The sequence below is a fragment of the Peromyscus leucopus genome, chromosome 22 (assembly GCF_004664715.2).
Source record: "Peromyscus leucopus breed LL Stock chromosome 22, UCI_PerLeu_2.1, whole genome shotgun sequence".
In the NCBI taxonomy this organism is placed as follows: domain Eukaryota; kingdom Metazoa; phylum Chordata; class Mammalia; order Rodentia; family Cricetidae; genus Peromyscus; species Peromyscus leucopus.
The window spans coordinates 24,681,690-24,697,665 of NC_051081.1; the positions used below are offsets into that span (position 1 = coordinate 24,681,690).

The 15,976-nt window shown below is 46.9% G+C and overlaps 1 protein-coding gene across 1 annotated transcript in view; it reads right to left on the reverse strand.

Moving 5' to 3' along the window:
• The window catches only part of Tmem178a (transmembrane protein 178A), a 56,725-nt gene extending 41,086 nt beyond the window's left edge, over positions 1-15,639 (reverse strand). The window contains exon 1 of the mRNA XM_028855224.2: positions 15,151-15,639. Coding sequence (XP_028711057.1) covers positions 15,151-15,550 — 400 coding nt within the window. The 5' untranslated portion in view covers positions 15,551-15,639. The remainder of the gene's footprint in view (positions 1-15,150) is intronic.
• Positions 15,640-15,976: the final 337 nt, after the last annotated feature.

A 15,976-nucleotide genomic window follows, 5' to 3' on the forward strand; every position in this document is an offset into this window, starting at 1 on the left:
AGAGACCCCTGGCTTCAGAAGATGCGGAGCATGAAGGATGGCTGAGGGCTCTGCCCTAAACAGGACGTTTAAGCACCCTCCCAAGGCTCCTAAGAACCAACCAGAATATAGGGAGAGGTCTGGGAGAATGTCCACCACAGACACAGTAATCATAAACTCACAGTCGCTGTGTTGATGTCACTGGCCTCACACGAGTCCTCCTAACAGCCAGCTACAGACTGGGAAGGGGATCATGGGGCCCATCAGTTATTACTGACCTCCTGGCAACTTGCAGATTTTGGGAGAGCAAGGAGCATAGCATCCGGTGTGAGCCCACCAGGCTCTAATAGATAGTTTCAAGCCTATGGTCACACAGATGGCCCCAGTTAGACTCTGTGGGACACCAGGCAAAAGAACGAGTACTGAACAAGGAAAAGAAATTTGGAAGGAAGGAGAGGGACTGGGAGGGATGGGGAGAAAGTTTAAAGGGCAGTAACTAGCATCATATGCAGATATGAAGCTGCCAAAGAATTAAATTTATTAATAAAAGCTCAAGTTTACTCTGCAAAGAATGAAAGTAGAGCTGAATATAGAGTTGAGAAAATATAAGGGCACTTGAATTTCAAGGAAAAGGCAGCCATGTCCTATATGGAAAGGAGAGAATGGAACTTCAGGCAGAATGGGCTATAAAAAGGTGAAACCTGGTCAAGGTTTCTACTCATGTGAAGAGACCCCCACGACCACGGCAACTCTTCTAAAGGAAAACATTTTAATTGAGGTGGCAGCTTGCAGTTCCAGAAGTTTAGTCCCTTCTCATCATGGCAGGGAACATGGCAGCTGGGGGTAGGATGGTGCGCAGACAGAATGATGCCAGAGAAGGAGCTGAGAATTCTACATCTTGATCCAACAACAAGGCCACACCTACACCAACCAAGCCACACCTCCCAATAGAGCCGTTCCCAATGAGCTTATGGGGGCCAATTACATTGAAACTACCACAGCATGTGAGAGGGGGACAGCAAATTCTAGGGTAGCCTGGCCCTGGTATTTTTATGGCGAAGTGCTGGTCCCGGAGAAAGGTAGCTGGAACCTCACGGTCAAAAGCTTGTGCATGACCTCATAAGAAGTTCAAACATGTAGCTGGGGGCAGTCATCAATTTTGGAGGACCTTGATGCTGCCGTTCACCATTTTAAATTGTGCGGTTTACTGACAGTGCATTGTGCCACCTCCCACTATTCCCGGAACATTTTCATAAACCCCGAAGGAAACTCCACACCCACTAAGCAATCACTTCTCCTCCCTGTTTTCTGTCTCTCTAGGCTCGCCTCTTCTGGTTATTAGGATCCCTACAGTGCATGGCCTCATATCCTTGGCTTTGTTCACGGAGCATAAAGTTTACAAAGTCCGTAATGTTGCAGCATGTCCAGCATTTCATCCCCCACCTCCCTTCAGCCTCCGAATTATGGTCCATTATATGGGCACGTCACATTTCTGTATCTGGTGGTGGGCATTTGGGTTGTTCCCACCCTTGGCTGTTAGGAAGAACGCTGCTGTGGACAGAGACAAGTTACTGTTTATGAGTCTCTGAGTGGAGTGGCTGGTTTCTCGGGAAATAACCTGTTTAAACTTAGGGAGAACTCATCAGAGTCTTTTGGTGGAAGGATCGCCGTGACGAGGTTGCATTTCAAAATGCTGGCTGATTTTAATGTTCAGGAAGTAAGGTCCTTTAGAGATGGCTTCCTGGAGACTCAGCAGACATTTGGTCCTCCTGTCGGCTCCCCTGGTCTCCCTACAGTCTTTCTTTTCTTTTCCCCTGTATGCATGCATATCCATATTCTCTCTCTGTTTCTCTCTGTCTGTCTCTCCCTCTCCATTTCTCTCTGTGTCTCAGTGTCTGTGTGTGTGTGTGTGTGTGTGTGTGTGTGTGTGTGTGTGTGTGTTTTGAACCTACAAGTTGGCATGACATCCGGTGGTCCAAATATGTGTCCACCCACACACCTCGAGGCTTTCCAGCATCTTCTCAGGCTTCGGCGCTAAAAAGCCCTGCTAGCTCAGCCCATCTGTGACAGTTCACTTTCGCTTTGTCATTCCTGCTCTCAGCAGATAGCAGACGCAAGTGAACAGGCCTCCCGGTGCCCCAGGAGAGGTGCAGAGGAGCATGGCAATTCCATCAGGAGACACAGAGTTCAGGGCAGCGGTGTGACTCGAACATCCCAGCTGAGATGACAGGGGCTCACCTCCTCTCCATCCCCTCTTCTCCAAACATAGCAGCAGACACTGCTGAGAAGTGGTTTCCTCAGCTGCCCTTCTCCGTGTGTCATTCCAAAAGCAGATGGCATCTCTGAATTGGAATGGGTTAGTTCTTCGGATTTGGGGTCTGTGCCTCCATCGACGTGCAAGGACACAAGCAGCGGCACTCACAGAGAGGACCTTGTTGATTTCCTCTGCAAAATCACTAGAGGACTGTTTGAAAGTTGGCGCGATGGTCACTTGGAACTAGTCAGGAGCTGGGAGTGAAATATATCATCATTACGCTGTTTTCCTTGAAATCAAGCAATTAAAATAAGCCATGGTGCGGCTTGAACAGGTTTATCAGAGGAACTGGCCTGTAAGGAGGTGTGCATGTTCTGAATAGCAATCTCCACAAGGCTCCTCTGGCTGCCGGACTTCCACCTACTGGGAAAGGTGGAGGGGAGACCAAGGCTACATATTTGGGGAATGTCTTAATATGGACCACACCAATCTAATGTATATCAGATTTTAACAACTGCACCAACTCATCTTAGAGGACACTTTCAACTCCGAAATCGCACAACTTTGACTATTTTGTATCGCATTTTAAAAGTACAGTTTTAAGTAAACCAGTTAGAAACAACTATACCACCTGTGGGTCATTCTAGATTAAGGGAGGGGAAAAAAAAGACACGTCATTTTCAGAAAAGAAAATGCAGGGCCTTCACTGGGGCCGAGTGTGGAGGAAGTGGTAAGTCAGAAGAGTTGATTAAAATAATCTGAGTTCTTCCACTTGCATGCTCCCACTGTGACACTCTCCACATTCATGTATACATGTCCTTGGCTAACTTTGAACAAACCAGGTAACCACGAGCTTCCAGAGAAGATTCAAACCTCTCAACCCAGGAGGTAGAGCTTGATTAGTCTATGAGAATTAGTCATCTCTTGTCAAGGGGTTGGCTTAGAAATGGTCACGTGACATAATTCTGCACAGTGAGACTTATGGGAAGTCTACTGAACGTTTTATAAGAAGTGGGTCAAGAAGTGGGTAGGGCCTCTCCTAGTGTCTACCTTCCAAACTGTCGCCACGTGAGGAAATGACTCAGAACTGCTGTGTCCAGGAAGAAACCAGGCTGGAGGCTAAACCAGGCTGGAGGCTAAACCAGGCTGGAGGCTAAACCAGGCTGGAGGCGAAGCTGCCATTGTTGAGCTGCTAAAGTCTTTCCAGCACCTAACCTCTGTAATTAACTATCTGGGATGCAGAATTCCTCCAGACTATATGCAAGGTAATGCTTTTCCCTTCCAGGTTAAGCCATTTTTATTTGGATATTCTGTTATTTGACACTAAAAGATTCCTAAGCAATAAACCTACCCGGAGGAGTGCATAAATGTTTATCAAGTACTGTATTAACTTCCTTTTTTTAAAAAAAAATTACACCCACAACCCAAATTATAATGTGTCATACCTCATCAGAAATGCTGCTGTAGCTAGCTGACCCTTTTGGATATAAAAACACCACCAGAAAAAAACTACATGTATAATGCGATTTAATCGCTATCAATCCACGGAATCAGCTTAATGATCAAAGAAATGTATTTGGGGGTTAACCCACAAGACAGGAATAAGGGATTGTAGCAGGATCCTGGAAGGGGTGAGGTAAGGTCCAAGTTGTTCTCTGGGGAGTTCTGCCCTGGTCACTCTCAGCATCCAAAATCCAGGAGGTAGAGAGAGTGCACACTGGCATCCTGGTCTGAAGGGTCCCTGGCGGCCACGCCCCAGGGCAGGTCCCTAGCAGCTAGCAGCTGCCTCGCTAGGGGCAGTCCTTCAGGACATGGCACAGACAACCACCCACTACACATATATGGAAGAATATTGAGGTTGGGGGAGGGTGCGGGGGGGGGGCTGCCGATTTAACTTGCAAATGAGACTAGAAGGATGTCCACAGCAGAGTCACGTGGTAGTTTACACAGAAACTCATCCTTTAAAACACATCCCTGCCACAAACTTCCATGATGAAACTCTGGGGCCTATTGGTACCAAGTACCCATTTTTTCCTCCACAGCATAACCGAAGGACCACGACACTCGCGTCTGTGCGCATGCCTAGGAGACCAGGGACGACTCCGCTCGATGCCCATCAGACAAATTCACTCCGGCAACAGTCCCGTTTGGAGGGCGCGCACCGTTGTGCCCTACCTGTGGTTCCTGCTGTCATTTCCTTTTGAACGTCTCCACATCAGGTGTCTGGGGACCCGTTCAGAGGACCAACAGGCGATGAGTTATTTATACAGCTGCCACTTCTCCAAATCAGCGCTGGCACCCACCGAGGGACGACTTTCAAGGACTGAACCCCACCCCACCCCCAGAAAAGAGAGTGGGTTAAGCTCCTTGGCCACCTTTTCTACGTAAAAATCAAAGGGCCTTCTCCTTCCAAACGATGCTGTCTGCTTCTAACTTAAAAACAATTCAGAATTAGGCTGATGACAATTTTTTTTTTTTTTTGGCCCAGTGCACAGACAGACGCTCAGCTAACAAGCTGGGGGAGAGGAACGGGGCGGGGAGTCAGAGGTACTGCAGCTGAGTGACAGAGGTTTGCAGTACAACATCGGGTGGTCAGGGTTTGACGTTCCTTTCAACTCGACGGGTCTTTGAGTCTACCTGTATTTCCTATCTACCTCCTCCCAATTCAAGTTTCTTTCGGAAGGGAGAGGGGGAGGGAAGAGAGGGACCGGGAGTGAGGAAAACCGAGTAGGCAGGAAGAGAGACACAGAGAGAGAGAGAGAGAGAGAGAGAGAGAGAGAGAGAGAGAGAGACAGACAGACAGACAGACAGGACAGACAGACAGACAGACATAGAGATAGAGAGATCCCTAGCCCCTGAGAAGGCAATAGAGCCCAGCTTCCAGACTCCTGCAGCAGACATCTAGCTAGATTCCGCCTGTCCACTGCTCAGGGGTGAGTGGGAACCTCGCGCCTTTTGCTTCCAGCACCCGAAACGCAGTGTTCTCTAGAACCCTTCATGTTAACAATGGCTGCTGCTTTTCCTCCCTTTCGTTCACCCATCTTCTTTATTTTTCCAGCACTCGAGAGTTGGAGCTCTCTTCATCCAATACTTCCACTGTCCCAACGCCAAGCAAACCTTCCCTACAATGCCGGATGCTCCATACCAGATGAGCTCCAATAGGCAGTTCATAGTTACCAGTTGCCCAGCTCAAATGCTATGTTCCATGTAGCACGGACTACGCCAATAGACCATCAAGATTCCTGGTCCCCATACCCTGGAATTTTATCTTGGGTCAAACTGTTGCTCTGATGACCTGTTCCATAACTTCTCAATCATATGATAAGTGATTAATTTTGGTTTTTTTTTCTCAAGAATAACTTCATGAATAATATTTGCCACAATGCTCAGAACTCTATAATCTAAAGTATTACTGTAAGCAAGTTTTTTGGGTTTTTTGTTTGTTTGGTTGTTGTTGTTTTTGTTTTGTTTTTTTAGTTTTTCGAGACAGGGTTTCTCTGTGTAGTTTTGGTGCCTGTCCTGGATCTCACTCTGTAGACCAGGCTGGCCTCGAACTCAGAGATTCGCCTGGTTCTGCTTCCTGAGTGCTGGGATTAAAGGTGTACACCACCACCACCCAGCAAGCAGTTTTATACTACAAATTAACCACAACTCACAGGCCTTTCTCCACTGCTATGGACATGATAAAGGCGGCAACTCTGTTAGCATGGGACCTACAGAATTTGGCATTCATTTTTTTTTTTTTACTAAGAAACCACTTATTTTTTAAAATAGTTTTTTTTTTTTTCCTAACAGTAATGCATATTGACTCTTGAATGAGGCCAATACATCTCCCACACTGGAATAAAATTCTTTAAAATACAGTGAAATTAGGTTCCAGCCAAGTAGAGCCCCCAACCTCGCCCCTCAACCCGGTTTCCTACCCAACTTGTCCCTAGATGGCTACAGATATATCCTAAATACACCAGGCAGGTGCAAGCATCATGGCTGATTTGCAGGTGAGTGTCCTGTTACAGAGACAATCAAGCCTTCTAGAATCATCTCACAATTTCCCACTTCAAGAATTTCTGGAATCTCTTTTCCAGATGATCTATGTCAGAAATCTTGGAGGAACCAAGGGGCACAGAGAAATCCTTCAGATTCTGAAGGGGAAAGAGAGTTGATTAATATTATTTTTAACCTATGAACAAAATATTTTTTTAAAAAAAAATATTCAAACTCTGGGGAACACCCAGTAAGTAATTCACTGTGTCCTTGGAAATTCAAGAAAGGAGAAGGTAAAAAAAAACAGATCCTATGCTTCTCCCTTTCCACTGCTGGTGCATTCCCTGATGGGTGCCCCGCCCCCATGATGTGACTGCAAGGTCTACTGTCAACTCCTCTGGCTCAGTTGAAGGAAAGATCAAGGCATCATGTTGCTTTCTGGTACCCCGCTGCGAACAAATGCTGTCTGCCTCCCCACCTCTAAAGCCGAGGCTCATGCTCCAAGAAGTTCAGTTACATCCTTTTAGTTAAAACTTGCAATAAAGCAGATTAATTACCGCAATCACTTTTAACCACAGGGAAACCCCGTGAGCAAGTCAACAAGCAAACGTTATAAATTTTACCAGGTTTGGAAGATAAAATCTGTTCTCTAGTCACAGTGCCTTTATTTTGATTTTTTAAAACTCTTTACCAAAGGCTATGCACAGTCATAGATAGTATCAATACCTGGGTTTTTTTGTTTTTTTTGTTTTTTTTTTTTTTAAGATAGTAACTGGGGTGGTAGGGATGGCTCAGTGGTTAAGGGCGTTGAGTGCTCTTGCAGAGGACCCAGGCTCAGTTCCCAGCACACCACATTAAGTGGTTCACAAACTGCTGTAACTCCAATTTCAGGGGCTCCAACACCCTCTGGCCTCCAAAGGTACCTGTACTAATGCATATGGTGTACATAAACTCTTACACACACACACACACACACACACACACACACACACACACACATGCATAAGACCAACTATCTTAAAGCCTGAGGCAGATCTACATGGTTAAAATGGACCTTATCTTTGTCATCAAAATAATGAGCTAATGTTTTGCTTCAAAGGAGACATATTTGCTGTGTGTATTATCTGCCAATCTTTCAGTTGGTTTTTTGTTTTGTTTTGTTTTTTCAGTTTCCCCCTCCCATCCCACAGGTTGCTATTGGAAGCGGGTGAGATATGGAGAAGATGATCCGATGCTATCTGATGACTTTTATTCTTTGAAATCAGCAAACCGTCCAAGAAAACAGACCAAAGATGTTCACACACGTTAGACGAATAGAAAGACAGTGGACTTTCTCCGGAAGATGAGACAGACAAAAGACAGGTGAGCTCAGGGAACAAGGGCACAGACGATCCAAGGTGACAGCTTGCTTGGCAGAGGTCCTAGTATTAACAATCTGCAACGAGAACCTGACATTCAGTCATTACAGGCTGATAAGCGGGAGTCCAGGCATCATGTTCACCGCGATGGAATAGAGCCTGTTCTCGGTCCTGTTGGGGAAACCCTGAGACCTACCTCCATCCCATCAGCATTCCCACTCCTCGGGACCTCATGATTAGCAGTGACACAGGGAGTCTTTGTGACTCCAGATGCTCCTCCAACCAAAGCTTATGTTGTACAGCAATCAAGAACACTGGCAATTACGAGCCGTCTGCCTGATGGAGTTGGAGGGCTCTTTTCAAGCACTGAAGAAGAAAAATCAGTAGCTAAGGGGGAAAAAGAAAGTCACAACAAGTCGGGTATAATTGGATGTGAACTTTCTATGACACAGCAAAAAAAGAAGCTTTCGTTTTTTCCCCCCTCAAGGCCATTGCAAAATTTTATCCACAGGACATCGTGAATGAAAATGTCAATGGTTCTGGAAATTTTGATCACAAACCACTTAAAGCACCCCTGACTCTTATGTATGGGAATGACTTTTCAAAGATATTTCCTGTGTATGAACAAGCAAGAATGAAAGCAAGTCACTTCTTTAGCTGACAGGGTAGCAAGAATTTAATTCTTGTTCCAGATAACCTTCCTGAGTGTTGGTGACAGATGTGTGTTGAAACAGAGTATCACAGTCGGGCATGCTCAGCCTCCACACATCGTGGGACAAGACGAAACTACAAATCTAGTCATTAAGAGTTGTGCGGGATGAAGTAGCAGTTGTTTAATCAAAAGGGCTCATTTAATACTGTGCCTAACGTCAGAACTGATGTGGAAATAAAATGCATCTTCCATCCTCGGCGCAAAGATAAATGTGTGTGGTGTAACAGAATCCTGGGAGAACACGCATAAATTTCAGCCATGATAAGCAAACCTCTCCTCCCTCTGGCCAGAAGAGAGGAGTCGCTGTTACTAATGAGCGCCAAGAGGAGCCATTTTTAAAGTGTGTTTGTGGGGAGGCACTGGGGTGCCCATGCAAAATTTCTATCTATACCATTTTAATATGATTCCCCCCTCAGAATTTGCTTTTGTCTTTGCTTTATGATGCATGTACTAAGGCAGTCCCTGCACACGATTTTAAATGAATAAGAAAAAAATTATGTTTAGATAAGCATCAGAGTGCATGCTCAAAAACATCTCAGGCACCACTCATCTAGAGATATAAAGGAAGTCTTTTTAAGATGTGTGTGTAAGAGTTTATGTGTAATATATGCATAAGTACAGTTGCCTTCAGAGGCCAGAGGGTGTTGGATGTCCTGAAACTGGAGTTTTACACACATACACACACACATGCACGCACACATGCACTCACACATGCACACATGCACGCACACACGCATGTGTCACATGTGTGTTGCTGCATGCTGAAGCCAAAAGAGGACACTGGCTCCCCTGGAGCTGGAGATACACACAGTTGTAAGCAATTCCGCATGGGTGCTGGGAAATGAACTTGGATCCTCTGGAAGAGCAGCAGGTGTTCTTGAACACTCTTCATCACAACCAGAGATTCCCTAAAACTGAGCAATACCCTCCCCAGCATTCTCCACGGCGAGATCTGCAAGCAATCTGTGCCCTCTCCTGGGCCGAGAAGAGGAAAGAATGTTGGCCACTCGGCTTCCCTAGGTAGCTCTGCCCTTGGCAGATAATTATTCCCACACAAACGATACTTTGGTCTACAAATGAGCTGAAGAAAATCATCCATCTATTTCTGTGTCAAGTAGGACTTGGTGGGTCCTGCACAGACTATTAATTTTGTGGAGAATAAGCAACAGGGGGAGCAGATAAATCGTTAGCAGGGAAGGCCTAGTAAATTCTTTCCAGAGCTTTCTCTCCCTCTCCTTTTCATACAGAGAGCAAAATGACAACGTATTTATGTACCACTTTGATATCTCTGTTTATCTCATTAGACGACTTCAAAGACCATTAGGACATATTTCTACTTCAAGTCTCGATTCAATCCCCATCGATTTTTCACGAGTTAACGTGACAAACACAGAATTGTAATCTCCCCATCTCTGAAATCCTGTCATTTTTAATTTCGTAACAGCAAAATACTACTTTAAATTTCCTTTTGTTTATCATGGGCAGAGTGTGACACTGAAATCTGATTTACATGTAAAAAGTGCATCTATCTGAAAAGTAACTTTAATGGTTCTTAGTGAAAATTCTTAATGAAAAAAAAATATTTAAGCTAAAGCTAATACGATAGCTAGAACTTCCCACAGAGTCCAGTGACTATTTCCAGTTCAAAACTGATTTCTCCAAAGTTCCACACAACGTATTCACAGGTCTCATCACTATGTATTTGTTGAAGTAAATGCTCCCAGGCACAGAAAGTAAGCTCATGTCACATTTCCGAGGGACCCTCCTCCCATCTGCCTTTCTAGCTCACTATGGCACTTGGACAGGATGTCAGGGAGTTCCCCACAGGGCTCCACGCTCTGTGACACAGCCCTGTATTTTCTGCCATTTCCTCACTGGCGCGATCAGCTCTCCCAAAGTGCTCTCCACTCTCGTCAGGCAATCTTCCACAACCTACTAAGAGTAGCTACTGTGTAATCCACTAGAAAATACAAACTCTGCTCCTTGAAATGCCTCCTTAAGAAGGCAGGGATTTGTCCATTTTGTTCAGCCCTCAGTGTGTCTTCAACGTGCACATGATCGATGCCTGACACTTCACCATCTATTGAGTAAATAAACGGATGATAACCAAATGAGTGAAGAATCTGTCTTTAGGTCGCTTTCTGTTTTCCGAGGCCTTGCATAAACCCTGCCAAGTCCACTGGCCTAACCTTGCTTTGATTTTTTTTTTATACAGAAAATCCTCTTTCAACCCTCCTACATTTCCAGTGTCACAGAGGGGCCCGAAGCCCAGAGCATTAAGTCCATTCTGTTCAAGTGCCTACTTGGTTTGCTCAACTGTTCCACACTTCTCCTCTGATTAGGCCGAAGTGACTCATTTGCATATTCTCAGAGCTAGTCCTTTGACCAGGAAAGCTTTCTTGGAGCCAAAAAAGCAATGACCAGCTTGAGAGGTGGCTCAGTGTTTTAAGAGCACTGGTTGCTCTTCCAGAGGATCAGGGTTCAGTTCCAACACCCATATGATGGCTCACGTTCATCAGCAACTCCAGTTCCAAGGGGTCTAAATGCCTCTTCTGGCTCCCACTGGCATGCACATGGCACACAGACAAATGCGTGTACCATGTATACAGACAAAGTACCCAGATACATAACATGATCTTTGAAAAACAAAAAGCCAGAAACCACAAAAACACACACGCAAAAATAGCTTAGAGTGAGACACAAAAGAGCCCTCAATGGGTCGCCAAATCTTCTAGTATTACCTTCCAAAAATAAGCTTTTGTTGTGTTTTTAATTGAATTGGAAAGTAAATTAAAGGAATACAGGGTAAACTATTTTTAAGGCATTTGATAAGATTTCGTGTTACCCTGGCCTTACAATCTGAACATGAATCCCATCCCCCTTAAAATAAATCCATGGACTTAATGCAATGTGCAGAGATGCACTTCTGGGGAGTTGATGGGGTCATTGATGGATTCATGACTTGATGGTGTGATTTTGAGGAAGTGGAAACCAGGAGGTGAGAGGAATTAGGTCAGCTGGGGTATACTCTTGTGTGCTTTGAAAAGCTGTACCCTTACCCCAGGTAAACTCTCTGCTTCCTGGCCACCGTGAGGGGAATAGCTTTACACCCTGGTGTTTCTGCTTCCTCACGTCACTAAGCACAATAGAACTAGCCAACTGTGGTCAGAAATTAGACGTTGAAATAAATTCCCCATTCAGTAAGTTGTCTTAACCAGGAATTTTGTCACAGCAATAAAAGACTGACCAGCCTACCAACTGAGCAAGACAGTTGTGCTAGAGAAACTGGTTCAGACAGGGAGAACGTGAGGTCTGAGAAACAGTGTTTAAACCGCTGGGGAATAGCTCACAGTTTGGCCTGGAAAATCAGCACAGGGGTACAGTCTTGGTCCTTAAAAGGCTTATCAATAACTTGATCTCAGGCTGGGAATGGAGTTTCCTTAGTAGAGTATTTGCCTAGCACGCCCTGGACTTGATCCCAGGCACTTCATAAAGCAGGTGCACATCTGTAATGCCAGCACCTGGGAGGTGAAGGCAGAAAGATTCAAGGCAGAAGTTCAAGGTCAGCGTCTGCAACTTAGTGAGTCGGTGGCCAGCCTGGGATATAGGTGACCTCATATCCAAAAGAAAAGAAAGAAGGAAGGAAGGGGAAAAAAAAAAAACAACAACAACCATTCTTATTGAAGGTTCTGCTAGGAGGTCCAACCTAAACCTTCTAAAGAAAAGGCTAGGTAAATGTGACCTAGAATCATAAAAAGGGGACAAAACCCAGAATCTGATTATTCTCCCAAAGCTCTGTATCATTGAGATGGATGCTTTTATGTTTGCGTAATTCCTCTTAGGTAGATTAATACTATAGAGTCTACACATACTGACTCTAAACTAATCTCTCATTGTATGTTTCTAACTCTTATACCTCAGAAACACTTATAGGCTCTCCAGGAATAGGGCTTACTAATATTTCTGGAAAGAAAACGTTTTCTATGTTGCTCTCTCTGGACCCTTCACCTACATTCTACCTCTGTCCTCTGTGTCCCCAGGTTAAAAGCCTAACTTATTTTTGTCCCAGAAGTTCACTGAGCACACCAGAAAGTTCGTACCCCGCCCCCCATTCTGACCTGGGCCTAGTCTCCGATCTGAGTCAACTCATTAATAATTAAAACTTCACAAACAATTCTAAGACTCATCAGGTCACTCAGAGAGAAAAGTCAGGAGCAGACCTTGAGCCTCTGGTTAGAGAAATGTTTTAGCGCCATGTGACAAGACAAGTTCCAGTGTCTTGTGCTCATTGAGGAAAAGTCACACCAGAGCCACTTGATGCCGGGTGCCAAAACACAGTAACAGTGTTTACCTAATACGGATGCTCGAACCATCTGCTCGAAACAGGTAAATACATCTGGTTTCCCTTCCTCGGATTATTCACAGAATCCGAATTTTAATGAAACTTGTGTGTCCCTTCATTTCCCAGAGGTGAAACTGAGACACCCCCACCCCCAAGAGTTACTCAGCCAGCCTAATGCGGGTTAGTAGCAAAATATTGTTGAAAGTACCAGAGGCACTTCCAGCCACGCCCCGCCCCAAGAGCAAATTATGATCCCGCAATGGTAGTGTCACCCTTTGCTCCAAGCTCCTCATTCCCTTACACGACCAGCTCACTAGCTTCCCAGGAACCTAAATTTACATTGTTATTATAAAAACAATGATTCAACTCAGATACAGCAAATTCTCCAGAGAACAGTCAGCTCATAGACAGAGACAACAAAACCAAAGGCCAAATAAGTTTGGACAATTGTGAGAGAAAATACCCCGGGATTTAGTGACAGACCCAGTGGGGACTCCTTATTTTCTGACTGGCCAGATAGCCCCAGTGTTCACCACAAAGGTTTAGCTAACAAACGATCAATAGCATGAATGTGAGGTCATTTTTTTCCTCTCATCTAGAAGATGCATTCATGGCCAGAACAATCTAATTCATTTAATCAGTATGTGAGTTCTGCTGTGGTGGTACTGTACTGGGCAGCCATCTGTCAGAAACTGTAGAAGGGTTAGAACAGTGGGTTGGAAGATTGGATCCGCTGACCTCTAACAACATTCTTCCACTTCTAAGATCATTTATTTGATTTTGCACACGCTAGGAGCTGGATACCTTAGCTAGCCAGCATATTTCCACAAGTATCCTGGAGCGTCCCCGTGGGAGTTCTCCCGCTGTGGGCTAGTCTCGGCCCTGCTGTTCCAGACACCACACTCCATCCAAATTGCATGCAATGAAATACTCCAGGCACAGAGAGTACATGGAAAACGCAATGCTGCCGTTTTCCAAAGACAGACTACCGCAGCTTAACTTTCAAAATTGCCTTGCCTAAATGAGCATCCCATAACCCAGCCTTCACAAGCAGCTTTGGCAGCTTGTTCATGTACTACGCTCCTATCAGGATTAATTATGCAGTGTCTTCATGAGGAGAAATCAGATTCGGATGCAAGTTGGAACAGAAAAGAGAAAGGTTGACTTCTCAAAGGAAGATTACTGTATCGAATCGCCCCCCAAAATTGCTGGAGTCCTTCCATGTGCAGACAGATTTGGATGGCAGTCCCCAGCTGGGCTAGCCATGGGAAGGAGGAAATTGACATGTTTGAGAAATGAAGCCTATGCCAACCAACACGATGGGGGAGGGCCAGCACATTATTAACCCCCTCCTTTCCACGTAGTTCCGTGGCTCGCTGTGATTCAATGTACATCTGTTCATTTGCTTCTAAAATTTTAAAGATGGACTGACTTCTGACTTCCTTTTGGGAGCAGTGAGTCCAAGGAAAAGAAGTTTTATTAATTTTTCTTTCGGGAGATAAAAATTCTGTTCAGGTTGGAGCTAGAAATTAAAGAGAGCTCCACAAAAGAGGATTCTCATATTGATTTTTATTTTACATGCATGGGGTTACAAAAAAAAAAAAAAGCATTAAACTATCTAATTATATAGACAAGCTAGGTGTTGCAAAGATTCCAGAGGAGCAAAGTGATGCTATACAACCCAATGTGTAACCATGAAACTATACAGACAGCCCTACAAAGTGTCACAGTCTTAAGAGTGTGACATGCAGTCTCTGTACCCAAGACTACTTTCAAGGACTTGGCCCTTGGCACTCCTCAGCTACTGCCCAGACCCTGAGGAGGGTGGGGTCATGAGGGAGGTTGAATAATGAAAACAGCAGGTGTCTTAGCTGCCTTCACCAGTGAATTGTGGTATGTAAAGTCCAATCCAAACAGCTCCCGGAACTCGGGGTGTTCGGAGGCCAGACCGGCTTCGCTCCCCATGAGCCCTCCAGGATGAGGTGCCCACCTCAATTTATTGCAGTACCAACCAACACCAGCACGGCCCATGAATAAGCCCTCCCGGCCCCTCAACCCCCCATTCTGGGTTTGCACCTCGTCTCTTCCAGAGGGCATTTCTCAAAGGAAAACGCAACTTGAGGAAAGGAACCTAGTTGAGAAAAATCAGTCTTTGTGGCTGTCACCCTCCCTGGGAACAGCGGCAAGAAAATCCACACATACATCCCAAGTCAGCCAGGTGCCCAGGAGGAGGAGAAGGACCGGAGGGGAGAGAAAGAGACAGAGGTAAGGGGTAAAGCAGAGTCCAGGGAATGGGTAAAAGAAGGGCAGGATGAAGGAGCGAAGGACAGCGAGAGAGAAGAGGAGAGAGAGAGTAGCTGGGGAAAGAAGGCAGGGAAGGCAGCCAGGAAGGGCGAAAAATGCGCGGGGCAGCGGAGCGCGGCGACTGGAGAGGCGACCGCGGGGACCCGCGCGCCCCTGGGAAGCCCGGGCTGCGCTCCTGGCGCGGACGCCGGGACGCGGGGTGCGCCCCGCCGCTCACCTTTCAGGATGAGGGTGTCGATGTCCCGGTCGATGCCCAGGAAGTAGCACTTCCTCCAGAGGCCCGAGTAGGTGGCGAACAGCGGCCGGCCACACTCGGCGTCCAACCCTCCGAGCCCCAGCAGCGAGCGCCAGGACTCCGGGTCTGCGCGCCCGGGGCCGCCGGGGAGCAATCGTCGTCCCAGGGGAGGCGAGTCCCGCAGCGGCAGGTGCGACAGGGGCATCAGGCGGTTCTTCTGATCCGGGGGGTCGGCGCCCGCGCGGCTGCGCTCGCAGCTCTCCTTGTGGCGCCGGGGGTCGGTCTCGTACCAGTGATCGGTGAAGATGGCCGTGACGAGCAGCCCCAGGGAGCAAAGGCTGAGGCCGAGGCTGAGCGCCGTGACGAGCGCCCGCGGCTCCATGGCTTCCCGGCTCGCCGCAGCCGCCGGTGGGCTCGCCGCCGCCGCCAGACACAATGCACTTGGCCTCGGCGCTCCGCCGCGCGCCCTCCCTCCTCCCCGCCACCTGCCCCGCACTCCCCTCCCACGGCCGCCCGCCCGCCCGCCCGCCCGCCTCACTCCCCGCGGGAGCCTCCTCCCGCCCGGCCCCGCGCCCTCCCCCTTAGCCGGCTCCCCGCACTCCACCGTCCCCCCCCTCGCCGCTTCCGCCCCTCGTCCCTCTCCCTGCTTCCAGCTCCCGCGGTCTGTCCCCCCCCTCTCCCTTCCTTCACCTCTGCTCTCAGTCCTCGCTTAGCTCTCTCCCGTCCTTTCTCCTCTTATTCCCCGGTCCCTACTTTTCCCCTTACTTTTCTTCAACTCTTCCAGGCGCTCTTTCCTCACTCCCGCTGC